This window comes from Triticum urartu, chromosome 2A (assembly GCF_056163025.1).
Source record: "Triticum urartu cultivar PI428250 chromosome 2A, HENAU_Tu73, whole genome shotgun sequence".
Classification (NCBI taxonomy): Eukaryota; Viridiplantae; Streptophyta; class Magnoliopsida; order Poales; family Poaceae; genus Triticum; species Triticum urartu.
The window spans coordinates 509,733,364-509,752,923 of record NC_141874.1 but is presented as its reverse complement, the minus strand read 5'-3'; the positions used below and the strand labels follow the sequence as shown (position 1 = coordinate 509,752,923).

The 19,560-nt window shown below is 43.5% G+C and overlaps 1 protein-coding gene across 1 annotated transcript; it reads right to left on the bottom strand.

Annotated features, from left to right (window-relative positions):
* Window positions 1-3,454: 3,454 nt before the first annotated feature.
* LOC125541729 (uncharacterized) lies at window positions 3,455-4,373 on the bottom strand. The gene has a single exon (XM_048705073.2). The coding sequence runs from the start codon at window positions 4,332-4,334 to the stop codon at window positions 3,756-3,758; it is 579 nt and encodes a 192-aa protein (XP_048561030.2). The 5' UTR covers window positions 4,335-4,373; the 3' UTR covers window positions 3,455-3,755.
* Window positions 4,374-19,560: the final 15,187 nt, after the last annotated feature.

The window sequence follows — 19,560 nt, the reverse complement described above, 5'->3', positions numbered from 1 at the left end:
AGGCACACCCAACACACGAGCCAGCTGGTGTGCGTGTTTTTTCTTTTGCGGCGGTAACATGTGCGGTCTGCACATTTAGCAGCAAAATATTGAAATCGAGTTTGATCAACCAAAGACGCCACAGTGTGACGGTTGTAGCGCATGACAAATGCGCCTGGCTATCTCCCAATATTTTATTTCTTTTGGTTTTTCTATTTTCCAACAAAACAAAGCCAAACCTGAACGGTCCGTTCCTCCCAATCAGAGCAACAAAAGCGTGCACCTTTCGGTTGCAATCACGTTTTTCAAACAGCATAAGTAAAACTACATGTCACAAATTTCAAGGGGGATCCCTTCTAGTATTAATCTAACGAGCAGCTCACCTGCCAATTCCTCAAAAAAAGAAAAAAGGAAATCAATGGGAAGGTCGAGAGCGATTTCATTTTTCCATCCTAAAGAGCCAAGGGCCGGGAGCTCATCTGTTTGTTTGCTAGTTAGCCTTTGGCATTTGCTCTTCCGGCACTTGGGTTAAGTTCAATAAGCGATGACATACGTACTTTGCCGTCTGCGTATGTAGCTAGCACAAGCAAGAAGCAACATGTGATGCATGCAAGGTGCTCCGTTTTGGAGCGCAATGTTGGTTGCGCTGTAGTTTTAGCCATGTTGCAAACAGAGCAGTGCCTTGGAAGCAACCTGTTGCTTACTCGGACGACTTGTCAAAGATCTTGCTGTTAGTATGATGACTCGCTGGATGGATCGCCTTGGCAGGAGCTCTGACTTCGTTTCTGGTCTCCCTCGTCTTGCCTCATCAGAAGACTTTAGCTTCTCAAGGAAAAATAATCCAGGTCCCAGTAACACTGCCTCTCCAAATATTGGGCATTATTGAACAGCATAGTTCGCCCCCACACGACTCCTCCATGCTTGCCATATGACGCTCGCACAGTTCTTCGCTGAAAGATTCAGGCAGGGGGCGGCACACGCAGGCACGGCCATGCGTGACGACAAGGTAGGGTAAGACAGTGAGCGAGACTTGGAGCTGACTTTTGGGAGCCGATGTCGGAGCCCCGCCGGCCCTTGCACTCCACGGGAACTCGCACCGTCAACCGAGGAAGAGGAAAACTACCTTCACATCGGCGGCGGTAAATAATGCGTTTGCACGCGTGTAAACCGAGCCGGAGGAGCGAATGAACGGCTGACGAGTGACGACGCTTCCGTACCAAGTCACCACGTTCCCAGCGCGGTCAAAACGGTTTGGTAAACGTCGGGTCACCAGACGGATTGCTAACTTTTACCAAACTCTCCAACCACTGGTACTTAGAATTTTCCATGCCGATGACACGGATTATGCTGATTAGTGATTGCTACTCCGTTGGTATTTTCTCGCCATGGTGTATCATTCACGGTTATGCGCGCACGGCACCGTGGTTACGCCGTCGCCTGAGTACAAATATCGCAGCTGGTTTAAGTTGGTGTCCCCACCCTCTATCTACCCAGATATCATTTGATTCGATTGACACCAGCACTCATGTCGTTAGCACATTTTTTCTGGTCGCGGTTTTGGCCTGTAGCGTCCGCAATCATATTCTTCTTCTTCCCTGTCTAGTCTTGTGCATATTACTCCAATATTACAGTATTTAATTTACGCATGCATGCATCAACCGGCCAAAAGGCTCCTGCTCGTACGTGGCAAAAGGGAAAAGTGAAGTTTCTGATCATGCTTCTGGCCCGGGCAACCGGCCGCGCAAAAAGGGTTCACCTGCTGTATGTCCCCGTAGCAGAACTGAAACGCCTCTCGTGGGTCGTGGCCACCATCGCCGTGACTCGTCCAACGCGGGCCCACCATCATGTGACGGGTGCTGTCTCGCTTAGTTATTTTGTTACGAATAAAGTCAGTGACGGACCTAGGTGGTGTTTGGTTCTCTAGTTATAGGACTTTTTCTAGTCCCAACTAAAAAGTCCCTAGTTCCTAAAAAGTCTCTTCCGTTTGTTTCCAGAGACTAAAAAGTCTCTAGTCCCCTAAAGGCTATTAAATGACCATGTTGCCCCTAGTATATAGAAAAATAACGATCAAACAACACCATGAGGTGGCGGGTCAATAGGTGCATGGAGGGGCATTGTTGGAAAAGTCCCAAAAAGACTCTCCTTGAGAGTCTTCTTCATTTAGTCCCAAATGCCTAGTTTAGTCCCTAAAAAGTCCCTCCCGTTTGATAAAAAAGTCTTTAAGAGGGACTTTTTTCTTATCCCTACACAAAAAAGTCCCTGAAAACAAACACCCCCTGGAATCAAATTACACGGGGTGCCAAACATCAACACATAGGGAAAAGTTTTAGAGAAATTACACAGAAGTAGGATGATTATGTCTATAGGTCATAGTAAATCCAACAAATAGTTCAAAAATTAAGGTTACATACATTATATAAAATATTTTTCACTTTTAGAGGGGTGCCATGGCACCCACGGCACCCCCTAGATCGCCACTGATAAAAAATGATAGTTTTGTTTCACTGACATGTGAACCATGGTACTCCTCATACTGCGGCTTGCTCTGTACTTTCTTTTCTGCGCATAGCCAGCCCAATTGTTCTCTGAGCTAATACAAAAACCACAGATGCGAACGTTTGCAGACTTCACGCACGCATGCAAAGTTTGGAAGTCTGCAAACATCCACATTTGTGGTTTTTGTAAAGCAACACTTGCCACAACATGATACCTAAAAGAATATCTCAATGATTAATCGTCTTGTATGCAAGCGGTCAATGCCAAATCTGTATGATATGAGACGGCAATACTAGCATAATATGGAAAATGTAAGTGTTATTTGCTTAATAAACCTAACACCTCGATATTTTGACTAGCTCTTGATATCGTATCGTTCTCGAGGCAGGGTGTAATTGGTATCATCTTGATATTTATATATAGCCTTCATTCAAAAAACTATCCACCTCTGGAAGTCATTTTATTTAACTCCGATTCTTTCTTTATGTAAATATATAAAAAAATCTGTGAACACATGAAAAATATTTACTTCGATTTTATAATTCTATGTTGAACAGACTTATACAGTAGGGCATTTTTTTCCTTACATGAACACCATGCATTCCATTAAGGCACGGCAAGATCGTCGGCCACCAAACGATGTACAGTAGAGTAGGACACTTATTTACTGTTTCATCCCTAAAAAACCATGAAGCATTCTACAAAAGAGAAGACAATAATATAGCAACATATCCTCGACAATCATACCGTGCTTGCAACAGTCGTGCCCCACTTGACCGTGATAGTGCATGCGATCTAACAAATCACAAATATAGCGTACTCGTAGCACATTTTCTGGAAAAGAGAAACTGCAGAAGACATCCATCCTCAGCAGTGCACCACCCACATGCATGTAATAATGCCAAGTGTAAAACTAACATTATTGAATCCTTTAACCAACAATAAAATAATCGTTTAATCACAACTGGCCTAATAGTACTAAAAATCAACCAATCGTGCCGAATTATCCATTAATTATTGGAGCAAGCACATGCACATACCGACACACGAAAAGACACCCTTAATTACAGCGTCATGTCACCAAATTCGCAAGCACATTCCTAATTCATCGGCGGTGCTACGATCGGGCACCACCGAACGTATACGTACGTACGCACGCACTCAACACAACCCACACACCCAAGAAAAAGAAAAGGAAGGACAGACAATACGGGCACACGCACACCGACTCTCTACGTACGTTACGTATTGGTCGATGCCGGCCGGCTCGCCGGCCAGGCCTAGGGCGAGCACCGGCGCGGGTGCGGCGGCGGGCCTGAGGCGGCGAGGGAGTCGCGCGACCTCGTGCACGACCGGTAGAGGCTCAGCACGGCCAGCCACTCGGTCAGGGCGTCGGTCACCGCCGGCCACCGCCGCTGCTGCTTGCGCCTCCTCGCCTTCGCGGGGACGACGGAGTAGGCCCCGTCGGCGCCGAAGGAGTACTCGGCGACCACCTTGTTGTTGGAGAAGAGCGACGGCGGGAGGGGCAGCGGCGACGGGGCGCCGGACTTGCTGCGGGCGCCGGCGCCGCGCGCGGGGGTCTTGGGGATGCCGGGCCGGTGCTCCCAGGAGAAGGGCACCGCGGAGGCACGGAGCGGGGAGAGGAAGCGGTGGTGGAACGGCGAGGGCGCCGGGGAGAAGGGGGCGAAGGAGAAGGAGGCGGAGGAAGACGACGCCGACGAGGCCGACGAGGACGAGGAGGTGGGAGCAGACGACGGCTTCGGGGACGCGAGCAGGCGCTGGCGCCGGCGGCTGGACGGAGATTTGCGCGCCGGGGCCGGGAGCGGTGACGGCGAGGAGGGGGTGGGCGGGTTGGGCATTGCAAAGAAGCTGTGGCTTGTGGTGCCGTGGTGTGGTGTGGTGTGGAGTTTCGGAGCTCAAGTGTGGGGCTTGTGGTCTTTTATGGTTGGGTCATGGCGTCGGCGCGCGCGCAAATGGGGGCGCGGTCTGGCTGGCTAGCTCCGCCACGTGGCATGGCATGACGTGGACGCCTGCCTTGCTTCCTCTGTACACGTTGGCAGAGGAGCCGGGTCGTATGGCAATGGCATACTCTTTTTCCTGGTGTTGTGAGTTTACAGAAGACATGCCAAAATCACGGCTCACACACACCCATTTTTCTAAGGCTGGTCATAGTGAGGAGTAACTTATACTAGTGTCATGCATACGACACTAGTCTAAGTTACTACCTTTATGGTGCAAGGTAACATAGCATTAATGTCATAGAGAGACTTCATTTATTAGTTTATAGACTCATCTTGTCTTGAAAATCGCTATGTTACAGTAACATATCATGTTACTACTTCTCATTAACTACATGTCATATAAACAAATTTTTTTTGGAATACGCTATGTTACTAACTAAATTACTACCACTATGACTAGCTTAAAAAACACAAGTAAATAAACACGAGAAACTAGGATTTTGATTTTGAAGAAGCAATCCTTAACACACCGTACATGATGTTTGCTTCCATCATGATTACTTTGATTTATACTCCCTCAAGTTCCTCAAACGGCCAAACTAATAGACACAGACATAGTTTTAAAGACACAACTTCCAACAAAATTAAGAGTTGGCACTCCATGAGGAGGGTTGGGAGTACCAAAAAAACACTGCCTCTTACACTTTTGTTACAGAGAGAGTAGAACCCTCCATTTAACATTGAATGATTGACAGTGGCGGACCTACGATCAAATTGCTAGTGGTGCCAAATATCAACACATAGGTAAAAGTTTTAGAGAAATTACACAAAAGTAGTATGATTGTGTCTAAACGTCATAGTAAATCCAACAAATAGTCCAAAAATTACACAAAAGAAGTATATTTTTTCTCGTTTTCATTGGGGTGCCATGACACCCATAGCAACCTCCTAGATCCGCCCATGATGATGGACGTTTGCCCTTGTGATAAAACCGGTAGTATTACGAGGTCCCTCTAGCCGAACATTTGCTTTACCCAAATGAGCCGATGGCGCACCGTCAATATTGCCTATTCATCGTTGAAGCTAGTCAGTCGTTGTTGATCGAGACATGTAGTCACCGACACCATGGTCCTATTGGACTAACGTTGTCGGGGGAAAACATTGAAGCTACATCGTGAAGGATCTAAGATCTCATCATCCAAAAAAAAGCTCAAGGGCATTCCGCGGCATCATCGCACCATCGTGAAGGAAGGGAGTCTAGAGGATCAAATTACAAAAGGAAGCCACCGTCACCGCCATCGCCACACTGACAAACCCTACAAACCATAACCTCATAGGGCAAAAAAAATCATCAGAGCTTATGTCAATAAGTCATCGATACCATCAACCGTCAAAACGGGAGACTCGACGAAACTACATTCGCCAAACCTGCGTTGCAGCCACATCAACAAAACGCCACCATAACCATACTAAGGCCTTGTACAATGAAAGATGCTTAGGGGAGGTGTTTAGAAAAATAAACCAGGCTTTTCTTAAGCACCGGTACTTATTTCTACAGGATAGACGCTTAACTAACCGTCTCTCCTATAGAAATAGGCACATGTGCTTCAGAAAAACTCGATTTATTTTTTTAAGCACCTCTCTAAGCACCTCCCATTATACAAGGCCTAAAGGCCCCTAGGTGTGAAAAACAAGAGCTCCATCCGATAAATACAGGCCTTCCCGATTTTCCACACTACCACACCGATGGGACTGGTGGTGGAGGAGGAGGGTGGTGACCTACCGGCGGAGGAGAGGTGCTGGCCTGGTGCAGCCACAAAATCTCCTCTCTATGCTTTTCAAACATCCTATCTGAACATATTTAAAGACACTGGTAGTTAAAGTTTGAAAGGTCAATTTCTTTTTGAAATGTCAAATTCGCTTTATGTAAGTAGGACTAGTTTTACTAAGCTAAGTGGAGTACGTTATTTGAGGAAGATTAGGACCCAATGAAGGAAGAGCGGAAGATAACCACAGCATTCTCCCTTTTTTTTATTAAAGGTAAAGAAAAAAGATCGTAGCATTCTGCTTTCGCAAAGAAGAAGAAAGCGAGCTGAGGCGTGTTGCCTCTTTCTGAATCTTTAACCCATCATCCTGTAATGGCAGAAACACGGTGGAGCCGAACCAGGATTGCAACTTTGACCGTTTTCCCCACAGATCTGGACGCGCTAACCCGATAGAAATCGACTCCTTACCCGTCGCATGGCTGCGAAGCGAACCAAATCAAGGCTGTTGTCATGGCGTGATCGGTCGGAGTATATGCTCACTGTTGGATCTAATCATATGTTAGCTAGTCTAAGAGCATCTTCAACAGGACTTGACAAATCCATACACGTCAATCACAAAAGACAATGTCGCATGTATATAATAAATGTTGGTGTAAAGCATAGATAGTGTTTACATAAAATTTATTTTAAGTGCACAATTCAAACAGCTCCTTGGTTGCCATTGCGGGTTCATATGTGCTCCACAAGATCATTAAGTAACTGCGTGTGCACCTAATGATCTTGAAGATTCTGATGCATCTGTAGAAATTTCATAACCTGAGCCGCATCTTGATCTTTCGGGATTTCAACTTGTTCTCCATGCGCCTCAAAATCATGGGTTTGGACTATACCATCATCCTCATCCTTGACAATCATATTGTGCAGAATAACATAACATGTCATCAGCTGCCACAAAGTTTCTGATTCCCACATCATTGCGGCGCTCCGCTCAATTCCCCGACAAGTTTGAAGCACACCAAATGCCCTCTCCACATTCTTCCTAGCCACTTCCTGTATTTTTGGAAAGTGGCTCTACTTATTACCATATGGTTCGTATGGTTCTTACAAACGCCGCCCACTGAGAACAGATACCATCGGCAAGATAGTATCCATGTTGTACTATCAACCGTTGATGGTGTAGTTAGACGACAATGATTCCTCATTGCAAAGCCTCATGAACACCGGAGATCGTTGAAACACTTTGATGTCATTGTGAGAACCCGACATTTCAAAGAAAGCGTGCCCAATCCATAAGTCATGTGATGCTGCCGCTTCTAGTATAATGGTGGCCTCTCTGGTGTGACCTTGATACATTCCCCGCAAATCTTTGGTCAGTTCTTCCATTGCCAATGCATGCAATCAATTGATCAGAGCATTCCTGAAAACCCCATTGCCTCTCCAATAGCCAACAGCTTCTCCTTGTCCCGCGCATTTGTCTCTGAGATACTCAGATACAAACACCTCCACCAAGGCGCAGGCAAACTTGACAGTAGTTTTCAAGCACGTGCTCTCTCCATCCTGACCATCTCACCAACGACATCTGCACCGGTACCAAGTGTGAGCATCCTCGGAGCAGCCGTGAACTTCTACTTGCAGAGAAAGAGAGTTGTCCGCAGCAATCCCTTGTGAGCTTGAAGTAGTAGTAGTGTGCCTCCACTCCCTCCACTATGCGTAAAAACAATGGTTTGCGCATGCTAAAACGCCGACGAAACTATGGATCATCCGAGAAAGTAGGTTTGTGAGCAAAGTAGTCCCCATGCAGTAGCTTTGTTCCTGACATCCTGTCCCGATTGATCATTCTTCTCCCTTTGATCGAGCCCTTAAAGTTGAGAATATGCTCCACTTGCCGGTCCATTTCCTCTTGCATGCTCATGAGCATAATCATGTCCACTTCTTCGTCCGAATATGAGGAATCGAACAACTCATCATGAATCATTTGGTCAAGCTCCGTCGGTCCATACTCCTCGTCCGACGAAGTATCGGTATCCATCGTTTTCCCTAACAAAATCACAAAAAATCCGGTTGGACAATTTATCGAACACATCAAGCGCAAGGTAGAGCCAGAGAGTTGTCGGACGTAACACGATGGCATTCGGGCCGGCGACGACGTCCCTCCCACCGAGGACGGGGGAGAGAGTACTGCTCTGCCGGAGCTGACGACGTAGAGGCTAGGAACGACTGCGGAGCGCACACGGCGGCAGGGCTGCAAGACGGACGACGCGGAGGAGGAAGAAGAGAGGCAAATGAATCCGACATGTCTTGGGGGTGAATTTGATGTAATTTGCGATGGGGTCGGGCTGTCAGGTCCGACGTGACGGGCGTGCCCGGGCGCTCCAAAATCCACCTCATATTTAAACTGGATATGAGGGGCGTCGGGCAGTCCGAGTGTTTGAGACCCATTTAAGATATTCGTTTGGGTTAAAATTTTAGGACCGGACAGTGAGCAATCCACCCAGACGTATAAGACGAGTTTGAGGCGCCCGGGTGTAGATGCTCTAACGCCCAACTATTTCGTTATTTAGTCTACTACGAGGTTTATGTTCCTCACGGGATCAGCCGGTCAAGGTCGCTTGGTTCCCCTTGGAAATATATGTTCTCAAATCTCAACTTCTCATCCACCCGCACGGAGCAACAGCGACCAAAATCACACGGAAATCCTACGGAATCTCTGCGGTCCGGACTCCAGACGCGGCTGGATTTCCCGGAACTTTCGCATTAATCCGTCGCATGAAACCGTAGCATTTCCACGAGAATCCCGCGCTAAAAAACATGGCTCGTTGTCGCACGGTTCGAAATAAAAACGCTGGACATCTCTCCTTCCCTCGCTCCGGCTGGCCCGTACCATCTGCAACCGATAGGAGGGGGACTACACTACCAGTTTGCGTATTCTACACCGAAATCGACCAGCAAATGCCGCCGGGCGCACTAGCTACATCGAAATGCCAAATATCCGGCTCAAAGTATACATGTCAACCGCACCGGGGTTGCGTATTCTACACCGAGATCGACCAGCAAATGCCGCCGGGCGCACTAGCTACCGGTCCGAGTCTACCACCACTACACTCTACTCCACTAGCCAGCAATCAAGTACTACTACTATAATGAAAAGGAGCATCCGATTCTGATGCGTATGCTATGCAGTAGTAGTTGCCATGTCATCGATCGCCTCCGCATGCATCACCGGCACTGTGCTCGCACTAACTCCGGTGTGTATTCCGTCTTTGCACAAGCTAGCTCGGCATACCCCATACAGATAGTAGACGTAGACGATGATGGCGGCTTACGCGCGCCCATCGCTGTTCTCGCGATTCCTTTCCGGTTGGTGAACGGCCGGAGGAGCGCCCGGCCACCGGCCGTGATGGATGCGTGCATCGATCTCCCACGCGTGCGCCGCGGGGAAGGAATCGTCGGTTTGTCTGTTAACCTCGGCCGATCGATCGTGCGTGCGTGCGTGCGGGCCGGGGACAGAATTACCCGGACGGCAAAGCGGCCGGTTCAGTTGCATGCTTGCACGCACGCACATGCCTCGCCCGACGGGGAAGGAAAAAGACAGCGAGAGCCCAGTGGCCATGGCAAGTACATGGTTTCTTTCTACCCTTTATCCGAAGTTTCTTCGCCGGAATCATTGCTTGCCCACTGGAGCAGCCGATCGCATCTTCTTCTGAGGAAAGAAGAGGGTTTTGCGTGCGACGGTTTGCTGGACTCCAGGGGAATAATTATGTTTCAACAACTTAGCATGATAACTTGTTATGAATATATGTACTCAAATGTAGACAATGGAGAATTGGAGATGCTCTGGCTGTAAGGGTGTATTGTACTGTTGTCCCATCTTTCTAGGACACGAAGAGACGGCCGGCATGGCAAGCCCAGGAAACATCATTCAGCTCTTGTCCCAGAAAGAAATGTGCTAGTACTAGTATTAGTTTTCTTTCAAGTTCGTGCTACAGCCGCCGTGTGCACAATTTTTTTATTTCTGTTCACTCACTATCGGAATATAGAATACTTACTCCGTCCCAAGTAAGTGTCTTTTGTAGGTTTGTTTAGCCTACAAAACCATCTTACATTTTGGTACAGAGGTAGTGTATATGAACTCATCTTTTCAGACTTAGTTTTTGAACTCATCTTATTTAATCTTACATGCGTGCCAATAATATTTGGAAATATCATGCTTGGTGCTATGCTTTTCTGCCTAGACATGAGAAGATCTATACTGTTGGTTTGGCTGCTATTTGTTGGTCCATTTTAAATTGTCATAACAAATCGGTTTCTCATAGGCGTCACTCTAGGTTGCCCGTCCCCCGTGCTCAAGGTGAAAACCCATGGTCCGTTTCCGGATCGGGCAGCAGCGACGATCATGCATCGTTACCTTCTTGGAGGCTTCGTCTTTTGAGCAAGGCCCTTCCTCTTGAAGATCATGGTGTGGTGGTGGACGACAACTTCTTTTCTTCGTGTTGGCGGTTCCGTGGCCTTGACGGTAGCACACTTCAGGTGTACATATTCCCGCTGTGAGGTGGTGCTCAGAGCCCGCTCCACAGGACCTTGACGACAATTTTCATCTAGGCTCAAGGGAGGCGAGCGTAGCCATCACCCAAATTCGATGCCCTTACACTCATGGGAGAGGGAGCAAGGGGCTTCTCTAGGTGATGGAGCTGGTTGGCGTTGTCTTTGTTGACGTCTCCGGGTTGGCGATGGCATGGCCTCCCTTGTCGGCTTGTTCCCTTGGTGGCTTCGTCCTCAACAACGATTGCTTGATCATGGAGCATAACTCGGAAGACCCCAAGCAGCTCTTCTCTTACAATCGTTGTGGCTTGTAGTTTTCTGGGGTGTGTGGATGTTCCTCGGCATCATTGCATCCCGCCGTTTGTTTTCTTTATTTCTATCTTTGTCTACATTGTGTTGTTCTTGATTGTTGTAAGGGCTTCATTAATTTAAAGCCGGGAGGTGGCCTTTTCTCTAAAAAAATGACTGTTGCAGCCTGGCGTGTGGCCGTTTTTTTATGTATGCGCCTCTCCCTTCTTGCAATGTGGCCTTTTTTCTTTATCTTTTTCCGTTTCTTTTTTTTCTGTTTTGTATGCACTAGGGACACAAATATGCGAGTATTTTTTTTTGTTTTGTTGATTGAGAAATTGCAAAATTGACTGTTTAGTTTTATTTTGCCTATTATTATATTTATTAAAATAAATCACCATGTCAACACAATAGTGAAGTTGAGATTGAAAAATAGGACAGGGACCGAATAAGGGCGAGTTACATGTCCACTACTAGACATGCAACTACAAGCGTTATAACCCGACTGCAACTGAATGGGCACAAAGCGATGTCGTCTGGGATTGGGAGAGTGTTGTTGGGGCTAGTTGCATGTCCATCATTAGACATGCAATTGCAAGCGTTGTAACCCGACAGCAACTGCATGGGCCCAAAGCGACTGCAAGTAGGGTCAGGATAGGAGTTGTCGGGTCCAGTTGCATGCCCACACTAGACATGCAACTACAAGCGTTGTATCCCAATTGCAACTATATGGGCTCAAAGCGATTGCAACTCGGGCCATGACAGGATTTGTCGGTGCCAGTTGCATGTGCAACTGCAAGTATTTGTAAACCGATTGCAACTGCATGAGCCCAAAACGACTGCAACTAGGGTCAGGAGGGGAGCGGGGTCAGTTGCACGTGCACTGATGACCCACAAGTATAGGGGATCAATTATAGCTCTTTTCGATAAGTAAGAATGTCGAACCCAACGAGGAGCAGAAGGAAATGACAAGTAGTTTCCAGTAAGGTAATGTCTGCAAGGGCTGAAATTGTAAGTAGCGGAGTAGTTTGATAGCAAGATAATTTATAACGAGCAAGCAACGATAATAGTAACAAAAGTGCATCAAGGTAGCCCAATCCTTTTAAGGCAAAGGACATGCCAAAACGGTCTCTTATGATAAGCAAAGCGTTCTTGAGGGTACACAGGAATTTCATCTAGTCACTTTCATCATGTTGGTTTAATTTGTGTTCGCTACTTTGATAATTTGGTATGTGGGTGGACCGGTGCTTAGGTGTTGTTCTTACTTGAAAAAACCTCCTACTTATGATTAACCCTCGCGCAAGCATCTGCAACTACGAGAAAAGTATTAAGAATAAATTCTAACCATAGCATTAAACTTTTAGATCCAATCAGTCCCTTACGGAATATCACATAAACTGGGGTTTAAACTTCTGTCACTCTCGCAACCCATCATCTAATTGCTACTCCACAATGCATTTCCTTAGGCCCAAATATGGTGAAGTGTCATGTAGTCGATGTTCACATGACACCACTAAGGGAATCACAACATACATACTATCAAAATATCGAACACATATCAAATTCACATGATTACTTGCAACATGATTTCTCCCGTGACCTCAAGAACAAAGGTAACAACTCACAAATAATAACCATGCTCAAGATCAGAGGGGTATTAAATAGCATATTGGATCTGAACATAGAATCTTCCACCAAATAAACCATATAGTAATCAACTACAAGATGTAATCAACACTACTAGTCACCCACAAGTACCAATCTATAGTTTCGACAACAAGATTGAACACAACAGGTGAACTAGGGTTTGAGAGGAGATGGTTCTGTTGAAGATGTTGATGGAGATTGCCCTCCCCAAGATGGGAGAGTTGTTGGTGATGACGATGACGATGATTTCCCCCTCCGGGAGGGAAGTTCCCCTGGCGGAATCGCTCCGTCGGAGGGCAAAAGTGCTCTTGCCCAAGTTCCGCCTCGAGGCGGCGGCGCTTCATCCCGAAAGTCCTCCTCTTATTTTTTCTAGGTCAAAATGACTTATATACCAAAAGATGGGCACCAGAGGTGGGCCGAGGAGGCCACAACCCCCCAATGCGCGCGAGGGGGCCCTGGCACGTCCAGGTGGGTTGTGCCCACCTGGTGGCCCCCTCTGGTAGTTATTTGCTCCAATAATTCTTATATATTTCATAAAAAATCCCCGTGAAGTTTAAGCTCATTTGAAGCTGTGCAGAATATATAGCCTGACATAGCTTTTTGAGGTCCAGATTTCCAGCTGCCGGAATTCTCCCTCTTGGTGTCTACCTTGCAAATTTTGAGAGAAAAGGCATTAGAATTACTCCAAAAAGCATTATTATGGATAAAAACATTATAAATAACAGTAAGATAACATGATGCAAAATGGACGTATCAACTCCCCCAAGCTTAGACCTCGCTTGTCCTCAAGCGAAAACCAAAATCGAAAAACATGTCCACATGCTTTGAGAGAGAGGTGTCGATAAAAACAAAATACGGACATAGAAGCATCATGTTGATTATTATAACAGCAACCAAATTAAACATAGGACTTTTATCATAGAACTTTTATCATATACTTATCATGAATAAGTAATAGTTCATCACACAATCGAAGTATAAAGCAAAAACTCTATTAGAAACCAACAAACTATGTTCTCAGTCAACTTTGCAACTACAATTCATCATCTTTTCAGGAAGAGTCGCGTGTCGGAGCCTTTAGGTAAGTCCACATACTCAACCATCATATAGTCTTCTATGATTGCTAACACTCACCTCGTACCCATGAGCAAAACGTTTCAACCGGACACATAAAAAGATAGGGGCTTATGATTTTGCCTCCCAACATACTCACCTCAAAGGTGATGTCAACAATAATAACTCATGCCACTCATATTCAACTGGACATATGTGCCTAGATCTTTCCTCACCACATGATGCTTGCCAAAAGAGAAAAATAAAAGGAACGAAGAGAAAAACTTTGACTCTTTGTATAAAATTAAAAGATAGGCCCTTCGCATAGGGAAGCAGAGGTTTCCATGCGCTTATTTGTTTTTATGCTCAATCCCTTAGTGCAAAAGAACGTCACGTTACATTGCCCCTTGTGATAGCGACCTTTATTATGCAGTCTATCGATTTTATTCTTCACCATCACAAGTTCGTGCAACGCTCAATTTTCTCTTACTCTAAATGATCTCACACTTTTAGAAGCAATTTTTATTGCCTTTTTGCACCGATGACAACTTACTTGGGGGATCTTGCTCAATCCCTAGGTAGGTATGGTGGACACTTGAAAATAAGATTTGGGTTTAAGGTTTTTTGGATGCACAAGTAGTATCTGTACTTAGTGCAGAGTTTTTGGCGAGCAAAGATAGGGGGCAAGAACCACATGTTAAAGGATCTATGACAATATGACTTCTATGTGAATAGGAACAAACATAAATCATTATGTTGTCTTCCTTGTCCAATGTCAACAATTTTGGCATATAATATTTTGATGAGGGTTCACAATCACAAAAGATTTCTAGGATAGTATATTTATATGCGAATCTTCTCTTCCCTTATTAATTCTTTCATGAGTTGCATCATTGACTAATGCTATGCTTGTCAATCTCTAATAAAATTTTCTACTTATACTTTTCCTTATGTGGTGCCATCACGTACCATAGGATTAGTATATAATCTTTTCATTATTTATTTCCTTTCTTTTATTTGTTTCCTTTCTTATTTCTTTTCTTTATTTGCAACATGAAAGTAAAGAAAGCAAAACTCATACTAAACTTTATTATATAACTTGCACACGATTACAAGGATGGATCACTAATCAAACTCTCAAAGAAGAAAGGATCAAACTAAACTTTTATTCATCTAAAGCAAAAGGATCAAACTAAAATAAGTGAAAGTAAAAAGATAGTGGGATGATACGATACTGGGGCACCTCCCCCAAGCTTGGCGGAAGCCAAGGGGAGTGCCCATACCCGATACTCAATTCTCCTTTGGTGGTGAAGATGGTGATGGCGGTAGTGAGGGCAATTGTGCCTTCAACCTTTTCATGTTGTAGTTGAGGAGAGCAATTTCCTCTTTTAAATCATCGACCTCCAACTTCAGCTTCAAGATCTTGTCACATAAATCTCCTTTGCTTTTCTGCCAAAAACAAGAAGGAATAGATCGGTTATTAGAACGGCTAGCTCTCTTAGGGAGACTGGACTTCTTGAACTTTATGTGCATATCCCCAGGTTGAGGTAGAGGAACATCCTTCTCCTCTGAGCTTGAATCGTCGATCCTCATCAAGTGAGCATCCTCCTCATCATCCGTAGTTCGACCATAAGGAGATAGGTCCCCATAGGTCTTTGGGTTAGCAATGAGATGTGAGACATAGCCCTCCCCGTCGGAGTCTTGGGACGACATATTTTCAAAACTGCGTAGGAAACAGCAAGAAAAGAGAACAGAGGATTTCTCCATGATACGGTGATCAACAGGTTCAAGAAGTATATATAGATTTTTTATCTTGGTGGACAAGTATATGGTAGAAAAAGGAGTACGGAAGGTGTCCCAGGTGGGCACAACCCACCTGGGCGCGCCAGCCTGGCACGCCCTAGTGTATTGTGCCCACCAGGGGATGCTTTCTGGAATTTTCTTTATTCCTAAAATTTTAAAATATTCCAAAACTGATAAAAAATATTTTTGCGTATTTTTCGGAGTCCATTTACTTACCGTATCACGTACCTCCTTATTTTCACGATTCTAGAGTGTTCCGGAAGGACTCTTTTATGTGTTCTTCTGGTGTCATAGTTTGGATAATATTACTTTCAATATTAATAGGCGTACCTGAGATATAATGCTTTATTCGTTGCCCATTGACAACCTTCGGGTTAGTACCTTCGGAATTATTTATTCCGATGGCTCCAGACCGATAAACCTCCTTAATGACGTATGGGCCTTCCCATTTTGAGAGGAGTTTTCTTACAAAGAATGTGAAACGAGAGTTGTACAAAAGAACATATTCTTCGACTTTAAACCCACGCTTTTGAATTTTTTTGTCATGCCATCTTTTAGCTTTTTCTTTAAATAGTTTTGCATTTTCATAAGCTTGGGTTCTCCATTCATCTAATGAGCTAATATCAAATAACCTCTTTTCACCAGCAAGTTTGAAATCATAATTGAGTTCTTTGATTGCCCAATATGCTTTATGTTCTAACTCAAGAGGCAAATGATATTCTTTTCCATAAACCATTTTATAAGGAGACATACCCATAGGATTTTTATATGCTGTTCTATAAGCCCAAAGTGCATCATCTAATTTCTTAGACGAATTCTTCCTAGACCTATTGACAGTCTTTTGCAAAATTAATTTCATTTCTCTATTGCTAAGTTCAACTTGACCACTAGACTGAGGATGATAGGGTGATGCAATTCTATGGTTAACATCATACGTGGCAAGCATTTTACGGAAAGCACCATGAATAAAGTGTGAACCACCATCAGTCATTAAATATCTAGGGACTCCAAACCTTGGGAAAATAACTTCCTTAAGCATTTTAATAGAGGTGTTTGTGATCAACACTACTAGTTGGAATAGCTTCTACCCATTTAGTAACATAATCAACAACAACCAAAATATGTGTATACCCGTTAGAGGAAGGAAAATGTCACATGTCATCAAATCCCCAAACATCAAATGGTTCAACAACAAGTGACTAATTCATAGGCATTTCTTGATGCTTACCGATATTACCTATCCTTTGACATTTATCACAAGATAAGATGAACTTACGGGCATCCTTGAAGAGAGTAGGCCAATAAAATCCAGATTGCAATACCTTGTGAGCAGTTCTATCTCCAGCATGATGCCCTCCATAAGCCTCTGAGTGACATTTCCATAGGATTTGTCCCTATTCATGCTCAGGTACACAACGTCTAATAATACCATCTACTCCTTCTTATAAAGATGTGGGTCATCCCAAAAGTAATGTCTTAAATCATACAAGAAAATTTTCTTTTGTTGGTATGTAAAGCTAGGTGGTAAATATTTAGCAACAATGTAATTAGCATAATCAGCATACCAAGGAGTACTATGAGAAACATTTATTGCAGCTAACTGCTCATCGGGAAAACTATCATCAATAGGTAATGGGTCATCAAGCACATTTTCAAGCCTAGACAAATTATCAACAACTGGGTTCTCGGCTCCTTTTATATCAATGATATGTAAATCAAATTCTTGTAACAAGAGAACCCATCCAATAAGTCTAGGTTTAGCATCTTTCTTTTCCATAAGATATTTGATAGCAGCATGGTCTGTGTGAACAGTTACTTTGGAATCAACAACATAAGGTCTAAATTTATCACAAGCAAACACAACTGCTAAGAATTCCTTTTCAGTAGTAGCATAATTTCTTTGAGCACTGTTTAGAGTTTTACTAGCATAATGAATAACATTGAGTTTCTTATCAACTCTTTTTCCTAGAACATCACCAACAGCATAATCACTAGCATCACACATAATTTCAAAAGGCAAGTTCCAATCAGGTGGTTGAACAATAGGTGCAGAAATTAAGGCTTTCTTAAGTGTTTCAAAGGCTTCTAAACAATCATCATCAAAAACAAAAGGAATATCCTTTTGCAAGAGACTAGTAAGAGGCCTAGAATTTTTTGAAAAGTCTTTGATAAATCTCCTATAGAAACCAGCATGACCTAAGAAACTACGAATACCTTTTATATCTTTAGGACATGGCATTTTTTCAATTGCATCAACCTTGGCTTGATCCACTTCAATACCTCTTTCAAAAATTTTATGACCCAAGACAATGCCTTCATTAACCATAAAGTGGCACTTTTCCCAATTCAAGACAAGATTTGTTTGTTCACATCTCTACAAAACTCAATTGAGATTGCTTAAACAATCATCAGAAGACTTCCCATAAACAGAAAAGTCATCCATGAAAACCTCAACAATCTTTTCACAAAAGGAAGAGAATATAGCAGTCATACATCTTTGAAAGGTAGTAGGTGCATTACATAAACCAAAAGGCATACGTCTATAAGCATAAGTTCCAAAGGGACAAGTAAAAGTGGTATTTTCTTGATCAGGTTGAGAAATAGGTATTTGCGAAAAGCCAGAATATCCATCAAGGAAGCAAAAGTGTGTGTGTTTAGATAATCTTTCAAGCATTCGATCAATAAAAGGCAAAGGGTAATGATCTTTTCTAGTTGCTTTGTTTAATTTTCTAAAATCAATTACCATTCTATAGCCTGTGACAATTCTTTGTGGAATAAGTTCATTCTTATCATTAGGAACAACAGTTATACCTCATTTCTTAGGAACACAATGACATGACTTACCCATCTACTATCAGCTATAGGATAGATTATACCTGCTTCCAGAAGTTTTAATATTTCCGTTCTTACCACTTCTTTCATCTTTGGATTTAACCGACATTAGTGATCAACAACGGGTTTAGCATCAGGTTCCATATTAATTTTGTGCTGACATAGAGTGGGACTAATGCCCTTTGAATCATCAAGAGTATATCCAATAGCAGCTCGGTGCTTCCTTAGAACTTTCAATAATCTTTCTTCTTCATGTTCTGAAAGGTTAGCACTAATAATAATAGGATATATCTTCTTTTCATCAAGATAAGCATATTTCAAAGTGTCTGGCAATTGTTTTAATTGAAACACAGGTGGAGGAGGACCCCCAGAGTTTCAATAGCCAAATTGTGTTTAAATAAAGGACGTTGTTCAAAGAAAAATTTATCTATTTCATTTCTTTCATGCATAAGAAAATCATTCTCATGGTCTAGCAAATATTGTTCTAAAGGATCAGTAGGTGGTACAGCAATAGAAGAAAGACCAATTAATTCATCCTTACTAGGCAATTCTTTTTCATGAAGATTTCCACTAAACTTGGAAAAATTAAACTCATGAGACTCAACACCAAAGCTAACACCAACAGTTTGTTTTTTAAAGTCTATTTTAGCATTAACTGTATTCAAGAAAGTTCTACCAAGGATAATGGGACAAAAGTCATCTTGTGGGGAACCAAGGACAAGAAAATCAGTAGGGTATTTTATTTTCCCACACAAGACTTCAACATCTCTAACAATCCCAAATGGTGATATGGTGTCTCTGTTAGCCAGTTTAATAGTAACATCTATGTCTTCTAACTCTTCATGTGCTATGTCTTTCATAATTTCTTGATATAAGGTGTAAGGAATAGCACTCACACTAGCACCCATGTCACATAAACCATGATAACAGTGATCTCCTATTTTAACTGAAATGACAAGCATGCCAACAACGAGTCTATGTTTATCTTTCTTATCAGGTTTGGCAATTCTAGCAGCTTCTTCACAAAAGTAAATAACATGCCCATCCATATCTTCTTCTAAGAGATCTTTAACCATAGCAACACTAGGTTCAACTTTAATTTGCTCATCGGGTTTAGGTGTTCTAATATAGCTTTTGTTAACCACAGTTGACATGTTCCTTTATCCTAACAGAGAAAGGTGGTTTGTCAATATAAG